General features: G+C 42.9%; 1 protein-coding gene across 1 annotated transcript in view; it reads right to left on the bottom strand.

Annotated features, from left to right (window-relative positions):
* Positions 1-520: 520 nt before the first annotated feature.
* LOC129816864 (mannosyl-oligosaccharide 1,2-alpha-mannosidase IB-like) overlaps positions 521-17,992 on the bottom strand; it is a 180,846-nt gene continuing 163,374 nt past the window's right edge. Inside the window, exons 14-15 of the mRNA XM_055871799.1 lie at positions 3,310-3,425; positions 521-2,939 (exon numbers count right to left, since the gene is read on the bottom strand). Coding sequence (XP_055727774.1) covers positions 2,807-2,939; positions 3,310-3,425 — 249 coding nt within the window. The 3' untranslated portion in view covers positions 521-2,806. The remainder of the gene's footprint in view (positions 2,940-3,309; positions 3,426-17,992) is intronic.

Below are 17,992 nucleotides of genomic sequence, written 5' to 3'. Positions count from 1 at the left end.
AGATAACATCATGGAGAGCAGGGCACAGCAGACTGACTGGGGATAGAAAGGTCCTAGATTGAAACGTAAACAGACAATCAATGACACATGCAAAGATAAAGTGTGCAGGAGTTCTCTTTGCAATTCCGGTAATTCCCATCCCAGGCAGTACCACATATGAGGGACAGCACAGTAAACTTTAATCTTTAGATACTGGGATTATAACACAAATCATCCCTGCCAAGTGTCCGATCACAGTTTGGGTGTTCAAAGTCTCAAATAGAATCTTAAAATCTTTGAAATCAATGAAACATTATTGTTAAGCCTTACTAGCTGTTGAATTGATGTTTGTATTTTGGATATTAAGCAAGACTGCCCCCCTCAGGACAGGAGCTGAAAGAGTAGACTTGACTTCACCTTCTATAAACATTCTATAAAAAAGTATAGTAAAAAGGTGCTGAGCACCGCAAGCTAAATCCTGCAAGTAAATGCATTAGATAAGGGAACAGAGTGAAGAACAGGAAACATTACCAAGACACCGTTTTAGTTATTCTGTTCACTTTTCATAACATCTTTATTGTCTCATTTTAAACATATTTACAAGTCTTTTTTTGTTCAGTAAAAATACAAATACGGAACACTTTTTTCAAAATCAACATCCTCTCGGCGACTGACAGTGCCAAAGAACGCCTGGGCTTTCTCCCCAGACAGGAAGCAGTGATGGTGTCAGAGTGAGGTGGTCTACTGGTGATATCATCTACTGGTGATAAACATACTTCATACCATTCTACCCCAGTAGGCTGCTGCTACTGCCACCACCACGAGGAGGGAGACACTGAGCTGCTGACAGATGGGGACAGAGGGAGCAATAGCAGGGGAGAAAGAGAGGAATAGAAGCTGGAGGGATAGGAATGAGTAGAAAGGGTGTGACAGAGGAAAGAAGAATAGAGTGAGACAAGTGTTGTACAGGTGCAGCCAGGTGGTACTCATTCAAGACATGAGAAATTAGTGACAGAAACCAACCAATTAGCTAAGCAGCAACACAAATATAGTATGGCTTTATCGATTGGCAAGGTGAGTGGTTCTGTAATCAGCTAAACCCCAACATTATCATCATCACTATTCCATCATCATGGGTCTGCTAGAGCGACAGCTGGGTTTCTAGCAGACTGGTGTATGAGCTTGTGGTGTATGAGCTTGTGTATGAATAACATTTTGTAAAATTAAAATAAAAATAAAAAAGTATTGGCCAAAGGCTTCACACATAGCAACACTTGATAAGGCTTTAAATTAATTGACACTTCCAACAAAAATTGTATTTCTTCCAGGGTACATTTCTATGTCCCAGTGTTACCTTCAGTCCCCTAAACCTAAAGTACATCTCCATCCACTCCAATGCACCAATCACAGATTCCTCACTGAACACAGCAGAGTTCCTTCCGTTCCATCTACTGTTGCAGAAACAACATTCATATGAAACACAAAAGGTCCATTAAGAACACAGCCCATAGAGAATGAATGGCATAACATTCAACATACTCATTGCACAGGTGACGGAGCCCAAGTCCTAATATGCGAGTGGTGATTGGAATGAGAACAAGAAACAGTTTAGGTAGAACCCTATCAGTAGGGTGGGGAGTTGTTCCTGAACAGGAAAAACTCCAGGCTATACCCATCAGTGGTAGTGTTAGAGCAACAATATGGCTCCATGTCAGTCATTTTAAAAGGAGTCAAAGACACAGATAATAAATGGAGGGCTTTGTGTCTTCAGCTCCTACAGTGCTGTAACTGCACTCCCTTTTCCCTCTCAGTAATCCAAACAACAAAGTGCATAACAATTTATCCACAGGGGCCATTTTATCAGCAGACAAGAATCACAGCCAAATCAAGACCTGTCCCAATTTGCCTGTGGAGTGTTAGTGATTTATGGAAAGACAGGAACAGAAATTGACCAGGCGAGGGGAGTGACTGGAGAAGTGAAGAAATATGACAAGAAAGAGAAGATGGAGGTGGAATGGAGTGATAGGACAAGGTTGAGAGGAGAGAGAGAAGCAGCATCGGTTGAATAGCAGCAGAAAATGATTTGAGACCAGGCTAAGCTACAGTATGTCACCTGCTAATGATGAGAGATGGAAAGAGAATGATAGAGAGAAAGAACAGAAATGGCAGAATGTAGCATAGAGAACGCAAGGGATATCAATTCTACTTCACCGGCCCACTTTAGAAAGGTTCCAGAGGGGACGTATTAAGCCGGTGCTCCTATCCACAAAGCAACACTGATACAGTTCCAGGTCAAGACAGTAAACAGAAAATCTTAGACGGACCAGGAGGGTCACATTGTTGTGTCCCCGCCAATCAGCGTCCAAAAGATAAAATGAAAAGAATAATAATCAACAAACCCCACTGATCGCATAGTCTTCAGTTTTACTGTCAGTCTGACTGTCTGGAATATACATATCCCTTCAGAGAAGAGTCTGTCTGTTTGTTCGTTCAGACTCGATACACCCTCTCTCGCCCATGTGCGTCCGTTATGAGACAGTTTGGTGAAAACAAATCAAGCCTCCTGACAAAAGTCACATTACGAGGGCAATCACAAAAGCTGAACGCACCCACCGTCCTTCTGATCAGCAGAGAGCCAGAGAGAGCTATAGAAAGTGAGAGCGAGAGAATGAAAGAATAAGAAAGGGAGCGAGAGAGAGGCTATTGTTCCAGTCCTCTCCACTCTACAATGGTCTGAGCTCTCTCCTTCTGCAGTCTGTAGTAGTGAGAGGGAGAGATGGAGGCAGGGAGGCAAGGACTCATTGGTCTCCTGGAGGACCCCTGGTCTCTACCGCTGGGCCTGGCTCCCTGGGAGGGTGAGGTTGGCCAGGTGCAGTACTGGCAGGGGGTGGGCCTCCGTGTTGAACACCCAGCTCTCCAAAGGCATCAGGTCATCACTGGAGAACAACAGGTACAGATATCTGGACAAGATAGGAGGGCGAGGTAGAAAGACAAGGAGGAGGAAGAGAGTAGACAATATTCAGCTGCTATATTCTGCTCATCAGTGCTATTTGTATGGTACAGGTGAGACAACGTGAACAGCAATAAACAGTCACCAGCAGAGGGTAGTAGAGTACACAGTTCCAGTGCATTCTGGGGGCTGCCAGGCCAGGACATCCCCATCTCAAACTAATTGGAAGTGAATGAACAGGACACAGGGGAGCTGCCCCATCCAGTCCACCTCACCTCAGCCTAAAACAACAACCAGTGTAATATCATCCTAGAACAGCGGCTGTTCAACCCGTGAGCTATTGGGTGTGCAGTCTTGATTCAAAATGGCTGAGGACTTACTTGAGCGTCTCGGCCAGGAAGAAGCTCTGCTGAACGTCGTCGTAGGTTGGGTTGGACGAGTAGACGTCTTTGACCCCGGAGAACCCCCCGCTGACCCTGCAGTACTTATCTATAGCCTGGAGGGGGAGACAGAGAGCAGCACTGTTAATCGCCATACATTAGTCCTTTACACTCTAACCTATAGATGGGTTGAAAATGGCAGATTTGGCACTGATAAGTGCCTAAATTGGAACACAATAGCTGTACAGTAACATGCTATAAATTACATCAGGCTCTGTGCTTCACCGCGCTGTATGGGTTTTGACTGACAAACGTCTTGAACTTGAGCACCGCACACGACAAGAAGTTGCCCCCATCCCTGCAGCTAATTGGGAAACATTTGCACAATTTTGTTGTCTGAGTGAGGGAAATGCTGTAAATTAAGATGACTATGTATTTAGATTTTTTATAATAAATACCGCTTTGATCGTCATACAAGCAAGCCATGGACTCATGAGTCCAAATGTGCACTTCACATTTCCATATCATAAAACTCACATCAGAAACAGTGTCAATGTTTATGATCACTATGTTTGATGTACAGTTAAAAGATGACATGGCGTCATACACTGGGTTGTTCTGAACAGAATGAGCCTAATGTTTGTCTATTGTGAAGAAAATTAGCTGTGGAACATGTACCTGAATGCACTGTTGACTCCTTTCTATGGGCACCAAAATTACAATTTCTCTTAATTGCCTTGTGAAAACAAAGATTGTACTCTTCTTTGAGTCATAAAAGTGCAATGAAATTACTTAGGAACTGTGCCCACTTTGGAGAGGTGTGTGGCCACTTGGAGACACCAGTTAGTCCACTGACTCAAACTCTGTCTTATGTTCCAAGATGGCGTAGCAGTCGGACGTCTGTTTTGTCTTGTCCCATCCCGTTTTCTTCATATATATTTTTTATCTCAATTTCCTTCTACGGACTGATCAAACTCTCCTGCAACCCGCCTCACCCAATGTGGTACGGATCTGCTATTCTCTACACTTTAGAACCGGAACCCCCATCAGAAGCTAGCCAGCTAACTAGCTAGTAGTCAATTAGCCACTGCTAGCGATAATCACAGTTAACTCGGACATCAGCCAGCCTCAGCCCGGTCAATTCCTGCCAGTCTGCACAGCACGATATAAACCCAGAGCATATCAGACTGTTTTTTCTCTACCATATCTCCGGATTCCCACCGCAAGCTCTGAACCTTTACACCAGATCATCACAGCTAGCTAGCTGCTATCTGAGTGGCTACTTCTGGCTAACATCTCTGTCCCGAAGCAAACACTAGTTAGCCTGGAGCTAAGCCCATCTCCCGGCTAGCCGAAGAGGTCCATCAGCCAATTCTTGGGCTACAATACCTATTTTGCCAATTGGCCTGGACCCTTTTACTGCTGACACGGAGCCCCGCCGATCCATCACGACTGGTCTGCCGACGTAAAAGGCTCTTCCGTGGCGACGTCCCCTGGAGGCCCATCTGCTATCCTGCTAGCCCCGGCCCGCTAGCTGTCTGAATTGCTGTATCTCCAGCTCGCCTAGCTACTCACTGGACCCTATGATCACTCGGCTACACATGCCTCTCCCTAATGTCAATATGCCTTGTCTATTGCTGTTTTGGTTAGTGACTGTCTTATTTCACTGTAGAGCCTCCAGCCCTGCTCAATATACCTTAGCTAGCCCTTTTGTTCCACCCCCCCCCCCCCCCCCCCCCCCCCCCCCCCCCACACACACACATGCGATGACCTCACCTGGCTTAAATTGTTCCTCTAGAGACAAAACTTCTCTCATCGTCACTCAATGCCTAGGTTCACCTCCACTGTACTCACATCCTACCATACCTTTGTCTGTACATTATGACTTGAATCTATTCTTCCTCGCAAGAAGGTTTCATGCATGTTAACATTAGAAGTCTCCTCCCTAAGTTTGTTTTATTCACTGCTTTAGCACACTCTGGCAACCCGGATGTCCTAGCCGTGTCTGAATCCTGGCTTAGGAAGGCCACCAAAAATCCTGAAATTTCTATGCGCTAACTATAACATTTCCCGACAAGATCGAAACTGCCAAAGGGGGCGGAGTTGCAATCTACTGCAGAGATAGCCTGCAGAGTTCTGTCATACTATCCAGGTTTGTGCCCAAACAATTCGAGCTTCTACTTTTAAATCCACCTTTCCAGAAACAAGTCTCTCACCGTTGCCGCTTGTTATAGACCCCCTTCAGCCCCCAGCTGTGCCCTGGACACCATATGTGAATTGATTGCCCCCATCTATCTTCAGAGTTCATACTGTTACGTGACCTAAACTGGGACATGCTTAACACCCCGACCTTCCTAGAATCTAAGCTAGATGCCCTCAATCTCACACAAATTATCAAGGAACCTACCAGGGACAACCCTAAATCCGTAACCATGGGCACCCTCTTAGATATCATCCTGACCAACTTGCTCCCTAAATACACCTTTGCTGTCTTCAACCAGGATATCAGAGATCACTACCTCATTGCATGGGTCCGCGGTCAAACGACCACCCCTCATCACTGTCAAACGCTCCCTAAAACACTTCAGCGAGCAAGCCTTTCTAATCGACCTGGCCCGGGTATCCTGGAAGGATATTGACCTCATTCCGTCAGTAGAGGATGCCTGGTTGCTCTTTAAAAGTGCTTTCCTCACCATCTTAAATAAGCATCCCCCATTCTTTTCAAAGATGGCTAGAAATGTTAACGCTGTGTGCTCTTGTTGGAAGCAATTTCCCCTATTGCTGACTACAAATGATCTATAACTAGGCTAATAACTCACTAACTAGCAAAGGATATTAACAAATGTGCACAAGTCGCTACATGCAGCTCTCGCTTTGATCTCAAAACAAGCGCATCTACTCACGACCGCTCATGCTGTAAAAACAGTCCAGTTCAAAGTGAATGGCACATATCCATATGTGGCAATGGTTTATTTGCATACAGGCCTACCGGTCTGTGTAGAGTCATGCCTGTCAATGCAATAGAATCCTACTCTGATGCATTCTGCCTACAACAAAATCTCTTGCATAGTTTGTTTTGTTTCGGTATGTTGCAGTGAAAGTGGCTAATATTGCGTTGATTCGATCACAATTCCCACAGTTCCCACGTTATGTGAAGTTCAATCTTGTGCTTCGGGGGAGCTGCGCACCCGCACACATCTTCAAAGGAACATTGGTTGGAACTCTTATATTTTTCATGGAACACTGCATCCGATGTGTGTGTCCTTCTGCAGCGTCCCAGACCTCCATCTGGGCTAGACCACCTATACACCAAAATTATCCATCCATACACGCACACCTGAACTAGACTCCACTCCTAGTACCATCTGTGCTAATAAAGCATTGTTTGTGTCTGTTACTCTTCTACCTGGAGAAGAAGGCTATGTGTGTGTGTGTGTGTGTGTGTGTGTGTGTGTATATACAGCTTCTCTCTGCTGGGCTCATTTCTGAGGGCTATACACTACAACAGCTGGGCACAACTAACCTCAAAACACATGACTCCCACACGCTCAGAGGAAGTTGGATGAAGGAGCCCCTAGACACTGATCTAAGATTTAATTTCACTAATGGTCAAGTTTAGGAATTAGAAAGGTAAGGTGCCTAGGAGCTACTACCCAGAGCCTAAGGTAAAACAGTATGTGTGTGCGTCAGTGTTTTCCATGAGCGCTGTCTATCGGCTAAACAGCCGATAACAGACTAATTGTCATCGGGCTACTTTTTTAATTTCATAAATGAACTAGGCTTCTATTCATTTACGTTTCACGGTTTAATTCGCTAGTCAGAAAAGTCCACATTGGTGTCTCCCGCTAGAACGAACGATATGCATCTTCTCGTTATCACTAAGCTATGGACCCTGAGACTAAACACCTCCCTCTGCAACTGGATCCTGGACTTCCTGATGGGCCGCCCCCAGGTGGTAAGGGTAGGTAACAACACATCCGCCACACTGATCCTCAACACGGGGGCCACTCAGGGGTGCGTGCTCAGTCCCCTCCTGTACTCCCTGTTCACTCATGACTGCATGGCCAGGCACGACTCCAACACCATCATCCAATTTGCCGATGACACAACAGTGGTAGGCCTGATCATCAACAACGAGACAGCCTATAGGGAGGAGGTCAGAGACCTGGCCGTGTGGTGCCAGGATAACAACCTCTCCCTCAACGTGATCAAAACAAAGGAGATGATTGTAAACTACAGGAAAAGGAGGACAGAGCACGCCCCCATTCTCATTGACGGGGCTGTAGTGGAGCTGGTTGAGAGCTTCAAGTTTCTTGGTGTCCAGAACACCAACAAACTCATGGTCCAAACACACCAAGACAGTCATGAAGAGGGCACGACAAAGCCTATTCTCCCTCAGGAGACTGAAAAGATTTGGCATGGGTCCTCAGATCCTCAAAAAGTTCTACAGCTGCACCATCGAGAGCATCCTGACTGGTTGCATCACTGCCTGGTATAGCAACTGCTCAGCCTCTGACCGCAAGGCACTAGAGCAGGGGTGTCAAACTCATTCCACGGAGGGCCTAGTGTCTGCAGGTTTTTGGTTTTTCCTTTCAATAAAGCCCTAGACAACCAGGTGTGGGGAGTTCCTAACTAATTAGTGATGTTAATTCATCAATCAAGTACAAGGGAGGAGCGAAAACCCGCAGACACTCGGCCCTCCGTGGAATGAGTTTGACACCTGTGCACTAGAGGGTAGTGCGTACGGCCCAGTACATCACTGGGGCCAAGCTTCCTGCCATCCAGGACCTCTATAACAGGCGTTGTCAGAGGAAGGCCCTAAAAATTGTCAAAGACTATAGCCACTCTCAACTACCGCACGGCAAGCGGTACCGGAACTTCAAGTTTAGGTCCAAAAGGCTTCTTAACAGCTTCTACCCCCAAGCCATAGGACTCCTGAAGAGCTAATCAAATGGCTATGCAGACTATTTGCGTCGCCCCCCCCCCCCCCCCCTCTTTTACACTGCTGCTACTCTCGGTTTATTATCTAAGCATAGTCCCTTTAACTCTACCTACATGTACATATTATCTCAACTAATCGGTGCCCCCGCACATTGACTCTGTACCCCCAGTATATAGCCCCTCTACTGTTATTTTATTGCTTCTTTAATTATTTGTAATTCTTTCCTTTTTCTTAACACTTATGTTTCTTAAAACTGCATTGTTGGTTAAGGGCTTGTAAGTAAGCATTTCACTGTAAGGTCTACACTTGTTGTATTCGGTGCATGTGACAAATACACTTTTGATTTGATAAGACATGCGCCTGTCAGTCACAAAGTGAGGGATGACAAGGAAACACTGCTGGTTTGTCAGTCTGCTGTCTGTCCCCCCACCCGGTACCTTTTTGTGCTCTGTGGTTGGCTGCAGTCAAATTTATTTTCACAGAAGAAGGTGAGCATGATGCTTCTTCATCGTCTCCTGTGAGTGAATTTACACAATCCATGTAAGTGGTAAAGATGAGATGAAATCAACATAATTATTGTTTTGTGGCACATGCATTTATTTTCTTTCTTATGTTTCATAGACTTATGCTATAGCCAGCTGCAGAGCCGGTGCGCATCGTGGTTTGATTGATGACCGAACAGCAAGTGTTGACCAGTTTACAAAAGGTGTCAAACTGACTGAATAAAGTCAATCTCCTATATCCCTTTGCTATTCATAAATCTAGTTATATGTCCAAACATCTTGTTTTTATTTTCCTAAGATTCAAAGCCCATGTTGAGACTTGCCAGTGACCGCTGAAGGGACTTGTCAGCAGGGTTGCAAGGTCTAGCTGAAATTTCTAGTCCAATGACCATTCAAAACCTACCCACAAAGCTTGAAAACTAGCCCCATTTTTTGGAGTCCGCAGCAAGCAGGAGTTGCCACATTTATCCAATAAACCATTTTCCCATAATATTATTCGAGGGAATATCAACGTAGTTTGTAATGACGTAGACGCAAAATTCGGTTTTCCATCAAAATATGAATTATTGCAAGCTTAATGTGAGGTTAAAGGCAGTGGTGACAAAAGTACCCAATTGTCACTCGAGTAAAAGTAAAGATACCTTAATAGAAAATGACTCAAGTAAAAGAGAAAGTCACCAAGTAAAATGCTACTGAGTAAAAGTCTAAAAGTATTGGTTTTAAATATACTTAAGTATCAAAAGTAAATTGAATTGCTAAAATATACTTAAGTATCAAAAGTAAAAATCATATCAAATTCCTTATATTAAGCAAACCAGATGGCATCATTTTCTTGTTTTTATTTTATTTACGGAAAGCCAGAGGCACACTCCAGCACTCAGACATCATTTACAAATGAAGCATGTGTGTTTAGTGAGTCTGCCCGATCAGAGGCAGTAAGGATGACCAGGGATGTTCTCTTGATAAGTGGGTCAATTGAATCATTTTCATGTCCTGCTAAGCATTCAAAATGTACTGAGTACCTTTACGTGCCAGGGAAAATGTATGGAGTAAAAAGTACATTCTTTTCTTTAGGAATATAGTGAAGTAAAAGTAGTCGAAAATATACATAGTAAAGTACAGATACCCCAAAAAACAACATAAGTAGTACCAAAAAGTATTTTTTCTAAAGTACAATACACCACTGGTTAAAGGAATTTGAATATGTAGCAAGAGAAAATATGTTATCCCTTATTAAACTAACTCTCCAATGATTGTAAATAAAATGTTTGTGCATTTGCATAACTAGAAATAAATCCAATAGGAAGGATAGGTGTGATTAGATGAGTGTTTAAAGTTGGACAGAGGATCTCGAAATCTCTGTTCAAGAAACACTGACAAATGTTAGCCTATTTTCTGGCAATTGTGCTGTTATTATGTGCCAGATATTAAGACTACAAACCATTATAAATTGCCTATTTGCAAGATTGACTTGTAATTTCAAAAGGCATAGGCTACTGACTAAAATCTGGGTTTATGATTGTAATTGAACTTTTTCTGAGCTACATGCAGGTAGCTTAAATAGCCCCCGATAGGCCTACATCTCATTTCAGGGAAAAGTCCACAACGAAACTGACATTAAATGTGGAGAATGATACATTTGTGAGAGAGCTGTGACCATGATCACAATTGATAATTTCCAATTTAATTAACTAACCATGGCCATTAATAATAGCATAATAAGACAAGGCTTCAACAACAATAAACAGAAGTTTTCGGCTATTTATTAAATCCGCTTGCCAGCTCCAGGTGGCCTACATAAGTGGCACAAACTGATTTGCAACGACTCCAGCGATATTGTAATTTCAACATATTTATTGTGTCAAATGGTAGGCTACAGAAGCCTACAATGGCATAGAAATTAATAGACTACTTGATAGCCAACAGATGCAAACGTATCATTCTTCACATTTAATGTCAGTTTCATTGTGGACTTTCCCCCCATAACAGAAGCACACGAGGGATATCCATAACTTTTCATTTCAAATTTCCCCTCACGCAGAGCTCGAGACCCAAGAACTAAGCATGCGTAAAATCCTTCGCTTGATATGGTTTTCCATAATCAAAGTCGACATTAGAATACCGTTTACTTGAAACCACCCCAAGCAAATATATCTAAAGTGCTCTAGTGTGCCTAAAGTGGGTTTCCAGTGCTTTGTCTCCATCATTTCTTGATGCACATCAGTTCTAATGTGTTAATATTTTTTATAGAAAAATGGTCGGAAATAGATGTCTCTATCATGACAATCTAAATAGCATACCTACAACTGGTAAAAAGTTGTCACGATGTGTGCTTGTGCTGCTCTCTCCTCTCACTCACGAGACTCAGCAGCACCCTGCAGAGCTCTCTCAACCAGTGCTCTCAACACAAACCCAACCCCACCGGCCCTCCCCACTACTCACTCTCCGGCCCTCACCCTCCCCACCCACTCAGAAACAGCCTGCTCAGTGCCTGATATTTCACTGTGACCTGCTGCTGACTAATATATACATACACACACACACACACACACACACACACACACACACACACACACACACACACACACACACACACACACACACGGAAAGTATTCAGACCACCATCACCCGACCTCCACAATCACCCGACCTCCACAATCACCCGACCTCCACAATCACCCGACCTCCACAATCACCCGACCTCAACCCAATTGAGATGGACCGCAGCGTGAAGGAAAAGCAGACAAGTGCTTAGAATATGTGGGAACTCCTTCAAGACTGTTGGAAAAGCATTCCAGGTGAAGCTGGTTGAGAGAATGCCAAGAGTGTGTAAAGCTGTCATCAAGGCAAAGGGTGACTATTTCGAAGAATCAAAATATATTTTGATTTGTTTAACACTTTTTTGGTTACTACATGATTCCATGTGTGTTATTTCATAGTTTTGATGTCTTCACTATTATTCTACAATGTAGAAAATAGTAAAAATAAAGAAAAACCATTGAATGAGTAAGTGTGTCCAAACTTTTGATTGGTACTGTATATATAAACATAGCCTACCTATCGCTTTTGTAATTTCTTTGCCCTGGTTAGAATCAGTTGCCTAAGGCTGCTTGAATGCAGAGGAGAGGCGATGTTGTGGTGTTGTTTCTTTGCGTTTCCGTCTTGCTCCAGTATACTGGGGTGATGTTAGTGTAAATGTGTCAATATTTGAGGTGTTGGTGTTACACCCCTGAAAAAGGGGCGAAAGAATCACAATTGTGATACGGAATGTTTACTCATTGAACTTTTAGTGCAATCATTTTACATAAGTAACACATTTTACAGAATAACAGATCTACAGGAAATAGATAGTTTTGTAGGGTACAAGGCTTATTCAAGTCACAACAGTATACACTGTACATCACTGAAACAAATACTATTTTCAATATATAATATAATAATATAAGCTTTAACTCAGTAAACCATAACTCAATTTATCAACAGGCAATAAAGTGTTTGAAAAACCATTATACAAATAACACTGCAAAATATCTTATTAACAACGCACATGTTCATTCACAATCGACATAAAATGGCAGCTACGTAGCAGTACCTAGCAGTACGAAGCTAGCTGCAACCGAGCAGGGCTCATGTTTCTCTCTGCAAACTTAACTAACTTCCTCAATATGTTACAACGACAAACCTTAAACACTCTTGACATGTTAGCGAGTTATTACATTTAAATTACTCTTTTTTTATCATCAATAACGTACCTGAAAAAGGGGCGAAAGAATCACAATTGTGATACGGAATGTTTACTCATTGAACTTTTAGTGCAATCATTTTACATAAGTAACACATTTTACAGAATAACAGATCTACAGGAAATAGATAGTTTTGTAGGGTACAAGGCTTATTCAAGTCACAACAGTATACACTGTACATCACTGAAACAAATACTATTTTCAATATATAATATAATAATATAAGCTTTAACTCAGTAAACCATAACTCAATTTATCAACAGGCAATAAAGTGTTTGAAAAACCATTATACAAATAACACTGCAAAATATCTTATTAACAACGCACATGTTCATTCACAATCGACATAAAATGGCAGCTACGTAGCAGTACCTAGCAGTACGAAGCTAGCTGCAACCGAGCAGGGCTCATGTTTCTCTCTGCAAACTTAACTAACTTCCTCAATATGTTACAACGACAAACCTTAAACACTCTTGACATGTTAGCGAGTTATTACATTTAAATTACTCTTTTTTTATCATCAATAACGTACCTGAAAAAGGGGGGAAAGAATCACAATTGTGATACGGAATGTTTACTCATTGAACCTTTAGTGCAATGAGAAAAAGACCGCGAATTCTCCGTGAACTTAAGTGGAGACCAGAGCAATCGATCTCAGGCTCATAGATTAAGAGCATTTAGTAGATCACAGATTAACACTTTTACCCACGACAACATAAAGTAATCAACATAACGTTTACACATTCCTCTCACAATTCGTACCCTTTGTATGCTTGACGGATTTTAACACAATTATATAAATGTTATCAATCTATCAACTAATACTGAATGCATAATCTTCTTAACCTTAGATGTTTTAAGATCCTCACATACTTTGAATTTACTAATACTTTTTAATGTATAACAGGCTATTAGTATTTCCTTTAACCTGTCACACTCTCACCGACAAAATAAATGTTGTCCCAACATTACCAACATTGTCTTCTTCAACAGTCTGTATGCACTGGACCTCGAAAATCCTCTTCTGTAAGGTAGTACTTGAGCAGAGGTCAAGGGTCACAGTTCAAATATAACTAACAAGTCTACAGATCATATCTGTTGACCAGCTGTATAACATAAACAGTCCTTTCTCATACTATTGATCAACAGTCCATCAATTTTAATGATCTAAATGCATAGTCTGCAAATTGTCTCTTGTGGCAGTCTGTGAAATCAGTCAGTAGTCCATGGTCAAACATGTCAACTCTGTAGCCTCATGTTTGCTGAAGCCCATACATGTAAGGTGGCTGAAAGTAACATTGCTGTAGTGATGGCAGCCATGGAACCAGCTGATCATAGGTGATACGTCTTGGAGGCTGTCTCTCTCTTTGTGGCAGCTGGTAGGCTGGTTCCTCAGGTTCAGCAGCATCAGTTAATGAAGGAAAGGCACTTGGTGGACGATCATCAGGCAAATTTTCAGCAGGCAAGTTCATCTCCTCAGCAGGCAGGTCTTGAACTGTTGTTGTCTCCTCCAGCCGCTTTTCAACAAGAGGCTGTGCTGGTAGCGTATCAGGGACTGGCACCGCAAATGTCTGTTTCACTGGTGGGGGCCTGTGTTCCCACTCTCTCGCTGGTTCAGCATTCCTCTCCTCAGGTACTGTAGGAGATGTGGGAACCTGTAGCGGCTTATGATGAAGGTCATATTCATCCCCACTGTCTTCATCAGAATCTAGAGGATGTGATGCAGGCTGATGTCTCCTTTTTTTCTGACTTTTGTCATTTCTGGTTGTGTCTCAAAAGGTAAGTGGTCACAGGACATGAGCAGGTTTCTGTGCAGGACCCTGGAGCGTCCCCTAAACTTTTCTGGTCTCAATTCATAAATCGGCAGGTCTGAACCCATTTGTCTCACTACTGTGTGAATTGTATCTTCCCAATAGTCACGGAGTTTACCTGGTCCTCCTCTTGGTGTCAGGTTTTTAATCAGAATTCACTCGCCAGGCTGTAGCACTGAACTCCTAACTTTAGCGTCATAGTACTTCTTACTTCTTTCAGCGGCTTTCTGAGCATTTTCATTTGCAATGGCGTATGCTTCTTCCAACCCTCGTTTCCAGTTCTCCACGTAGTCTCGATGGTTACTGGAACCTGCCTCTGTGCACAATCCAAAGAGCATATCAACTGGAAGCCTGGGTGATCTCCCAAACAGAAGATAAAATGGTGAATAGCCAGTCACTTCGCAACGGGTGCAGTTATAGGCATAAACCAGTTTGTTCAGAGACTCCTTCCAATTTGACTTTTGTGTCTCAGTTAGTGTCTTTAACATTTGCAACAATGTTCTGTTCATGCGTTCCACTTGACCGTTCCCCATCGGGTGGTAGGGTCTTGTTCTGGACCCCGCCATGCCACTGAGTTTCTTTAACTGATGGAACTGATTTTCAAATTCTCCCCCTTGGTCATGGTGGATGCGGGACGGGAACCCAAACTTCAGGGCAAAGTCATTGAAGATGAGATTTGCAGCAGTTTTACCTGACTTTGATGTGGTGGCGTAGGCTTGAGTGAAACGTGTAAAACGATCAACAATCACGAGGATGTACTCATATCCCCCTTTGCATCTGTCAAGATGAAGGAAGTCTATACATACCAGTTCAAATGGCTGTGTTGTCACAATGATTGTCAGAGGAGCTCTTGTTTCATGGGCTGGCTTTTTCTGCTTGACACAGCTACAAGTTTTAGTCACATGGTGCTCGATGTCAGATTGCATATATGGCCAGAAGAAGCGGTCACGTACTAGTGATACAGTGCGGTCAGTACCTTGGTGTCCCATGTTATTGTGCAACTCTTCCATCACTTTACCTTTGTACTGCTCTGGTAGAACTAACTGCTTGCGGGCTGTAGTGATTCTGTACAGAATGCCATCACTGTCTATTGTCAATTTGTCCCATTCTCTGAATAGGCATTTTGTCTTTGGACTGAATTCCTTTTGCTCTTTAACTGGCGGTTTGAAACCAGACAGTTTGAAATTGAGCACAGGACGGATGACCGGATCAGATTCTTGTGCTTCTCTTATCCCATCTTTTGGGATCGAGCTGGTTGTTGCAGTGGTTGTCTCACCTTCAGCTGACACTGACATAGCTGCAGCTGAAAGTGACCAAGGTACAACAGCCTCTTTCTGTACCTCAACTGCTTGTATCGTGGCGGCAATGGTGTCTGGTGGAAGCTCCTCAGAACATTCTCTCATCAGTGACTCTACATCCAGTGGCATCCTTGACAACGCATCTGCATCACCGTTCTCTCTGCCTGGCCTGTACTTTATTGTGAAGTGGAAATCAGCCAATTCTGAAACCCACCTGGAAGTGGTTGCGTTCAGTTTCGCAGTAGACAGAATGTAGCTGAGCGGGTTGTTATCGCTGTATACAGTGAAGGACGGAGCATAGTACAAATAATCATGGAAGAGTTGTTAGGCTGCATAGGCTATTCTCGTTGAGTGTGGCAACATAATGTTAACGTTTTATCCACAACTCTGTCCATCGCCGTTGTAATCTAGTGGGAAGCCAAAATGTTCCCAAACTGGAGATTTAAACAATGATGGAGGATCCTCAATTTCTGGTTTATCCACCACTCGCCATCGTACAGAACTAGTTCCCGGTTGCGCCTCACAAAAGGACAGTTTGAAATGCACCAAATAAGATTAGAATTTTGATTACAACATGCGCATATGCTCGAATTGTTTTAACGGAATAGGCAGAATTATATATTTAAAAAAAATCTCAGATTTACTCCAGAGGCATAGGCCTATAAGGCAACGTAGACATAGCATATAGGTGTAGTGTTTTTATTTTGTAAATATTTGTTTTATGTAGTATATTTGTTCTAGTAGATAAGACTAGTTTTTCTGACTTGATTACTAATCTACTGCCTTCCTTCAAATTCCCACCCACAGTGTTTGATTGACAGGTCTGAAACCCTACCAACTCTGTGACTCACAAACATCCTTCCCCCTCCCCTGACAACCCTACCCACAGTGATTGATTGACAGGCCAAACTGTTAAAGGGATAGTTCACCCAAATTACAAAATGACACATTGGTTTCTTTACCCTAAGTGTCCACCGAGCATAATTTGAATAACAAACATCAATGTGGCAATTTATATCTTGCAGCAAAACTGTAAATATGACTTTAATCTCAAGAGAAGAGAGGTTTAATGTTAAAAAAGTTAATCTCACTTAGAAAATAGTCCTAATTATATAGGCCTATGCAATGACAATATGCAAAACTAAAACACTGAATTCACACATTTTCAGTAATTTTAATTGTAAAGTCATGTCTTTCTACGCAATATTACCAATCTGGGAGGTAAGGTATTCAATAATTTAACTGTGTATTTTGGATGGAATCAAGGCATTAGAAGGTACTAGAGGGGCCACCAAAATAGAGCTCATTCTGCAACAACAAAAAAATCCCAGGGGGCATGCCCAGGTTTTCTACTCCATGTACTTATGGAAAATGTGTGTGTGTGTGATCAAACATGAGCTGATTGTGCAGGAGCACAGTGTAGCACAAGAGAGAGGTAAGGAGATCAAAATCTGTGTAGAACCTGTCTGGTGCTTTTTATGAGAGGTAGAGAAGGAGAGAAAGGAGCATGGCAGCGGGTGAACGCAACAGAGAGCGAGGGAGAGAGTGCCATAGACACAGAGAATAGCAAAGCCAAGTTTCTGTTCAAAAGAGAGAAAGAAGATGAAGGCAGAAAGAGAGACAGAGCAAATAGAAAATGAGAGCAAGTGAAAATGAAAGAGCAAGAGAGAGGAGGAAAGGGAAGGAAGAGTGGTGTGTGGTGCAGAGGAGCAGTAGTGGAAGAATTAAGAAGTGCACTCCCTCCATCTCCACTCAATCACTCAGGCTGAGGGAGACTGCATTCAGACCCACAACAGCTCTCAGCTCTCAAGAGCACCAACATTACCAAAAGCCAGAGGGCAGCGCACACACTCCACACACAGGAATAGATAGAGAAAGGAGGAAAAGGAGGAGATATAAGGAGAAGGGAAGAAAGAGGGATAGAAGAAAAGAGGGGGAGATGAGCAGAACGAGAGAGCAGAACGAGACAGAACGAGAGAGCAGAGTGAACGTGGTTGAGAGGAGGATTGAGAGAAAGGAGGCAGAAGTGTTTCAATCTGACCTTTGAAAATAAAAGCCTCAGTAGGGAAAAGATATGACAAAAAGAGGATGATAACTGGAGAGAGAAAAAAGATGAGAAAGGAGTATTTACTGTTCTCAAGTAGGATTAGTCTGTTGTGTGTTTACACACTGATCCGCTCTCCTTTTACAGTTGCAATGGGTCAATGCACTTATCCAATTCTTTCAGATCTACACTGGTGCAGAGAAGTTGCCTGGCTTCCCAAACTCCTTGCTCCGGTCAAACGTTACGCTAGGTCCACAGACGTTAGTTTCTTCTCTGCAATTAGTCTGGATCTGAGTATCTCCCCGACAGGTTCTAGAACACAAACACATTCTAACCATTATG

Source organism: Salvelinus fontinalis, chromosome 19, assembly GCF_029448725.1.
Source record: "Salvelinus fontinalis isolate EN_2023a chromosome 19, ASM2944872v1, whole genome shotgun sequence".
Classification (NCBI taxonomy): Eukaryota; Metazoa; Chordata; class Actinopteri; order Salmoniformes; family Salmonidae; genus Salvelinus; species Salvelinus fontinalis.
The sequence above is the reverse complement of the archived record's forward strand: the minus strand, read 5'-3'. Positions and strand labels throughout refer to the sequence as shown.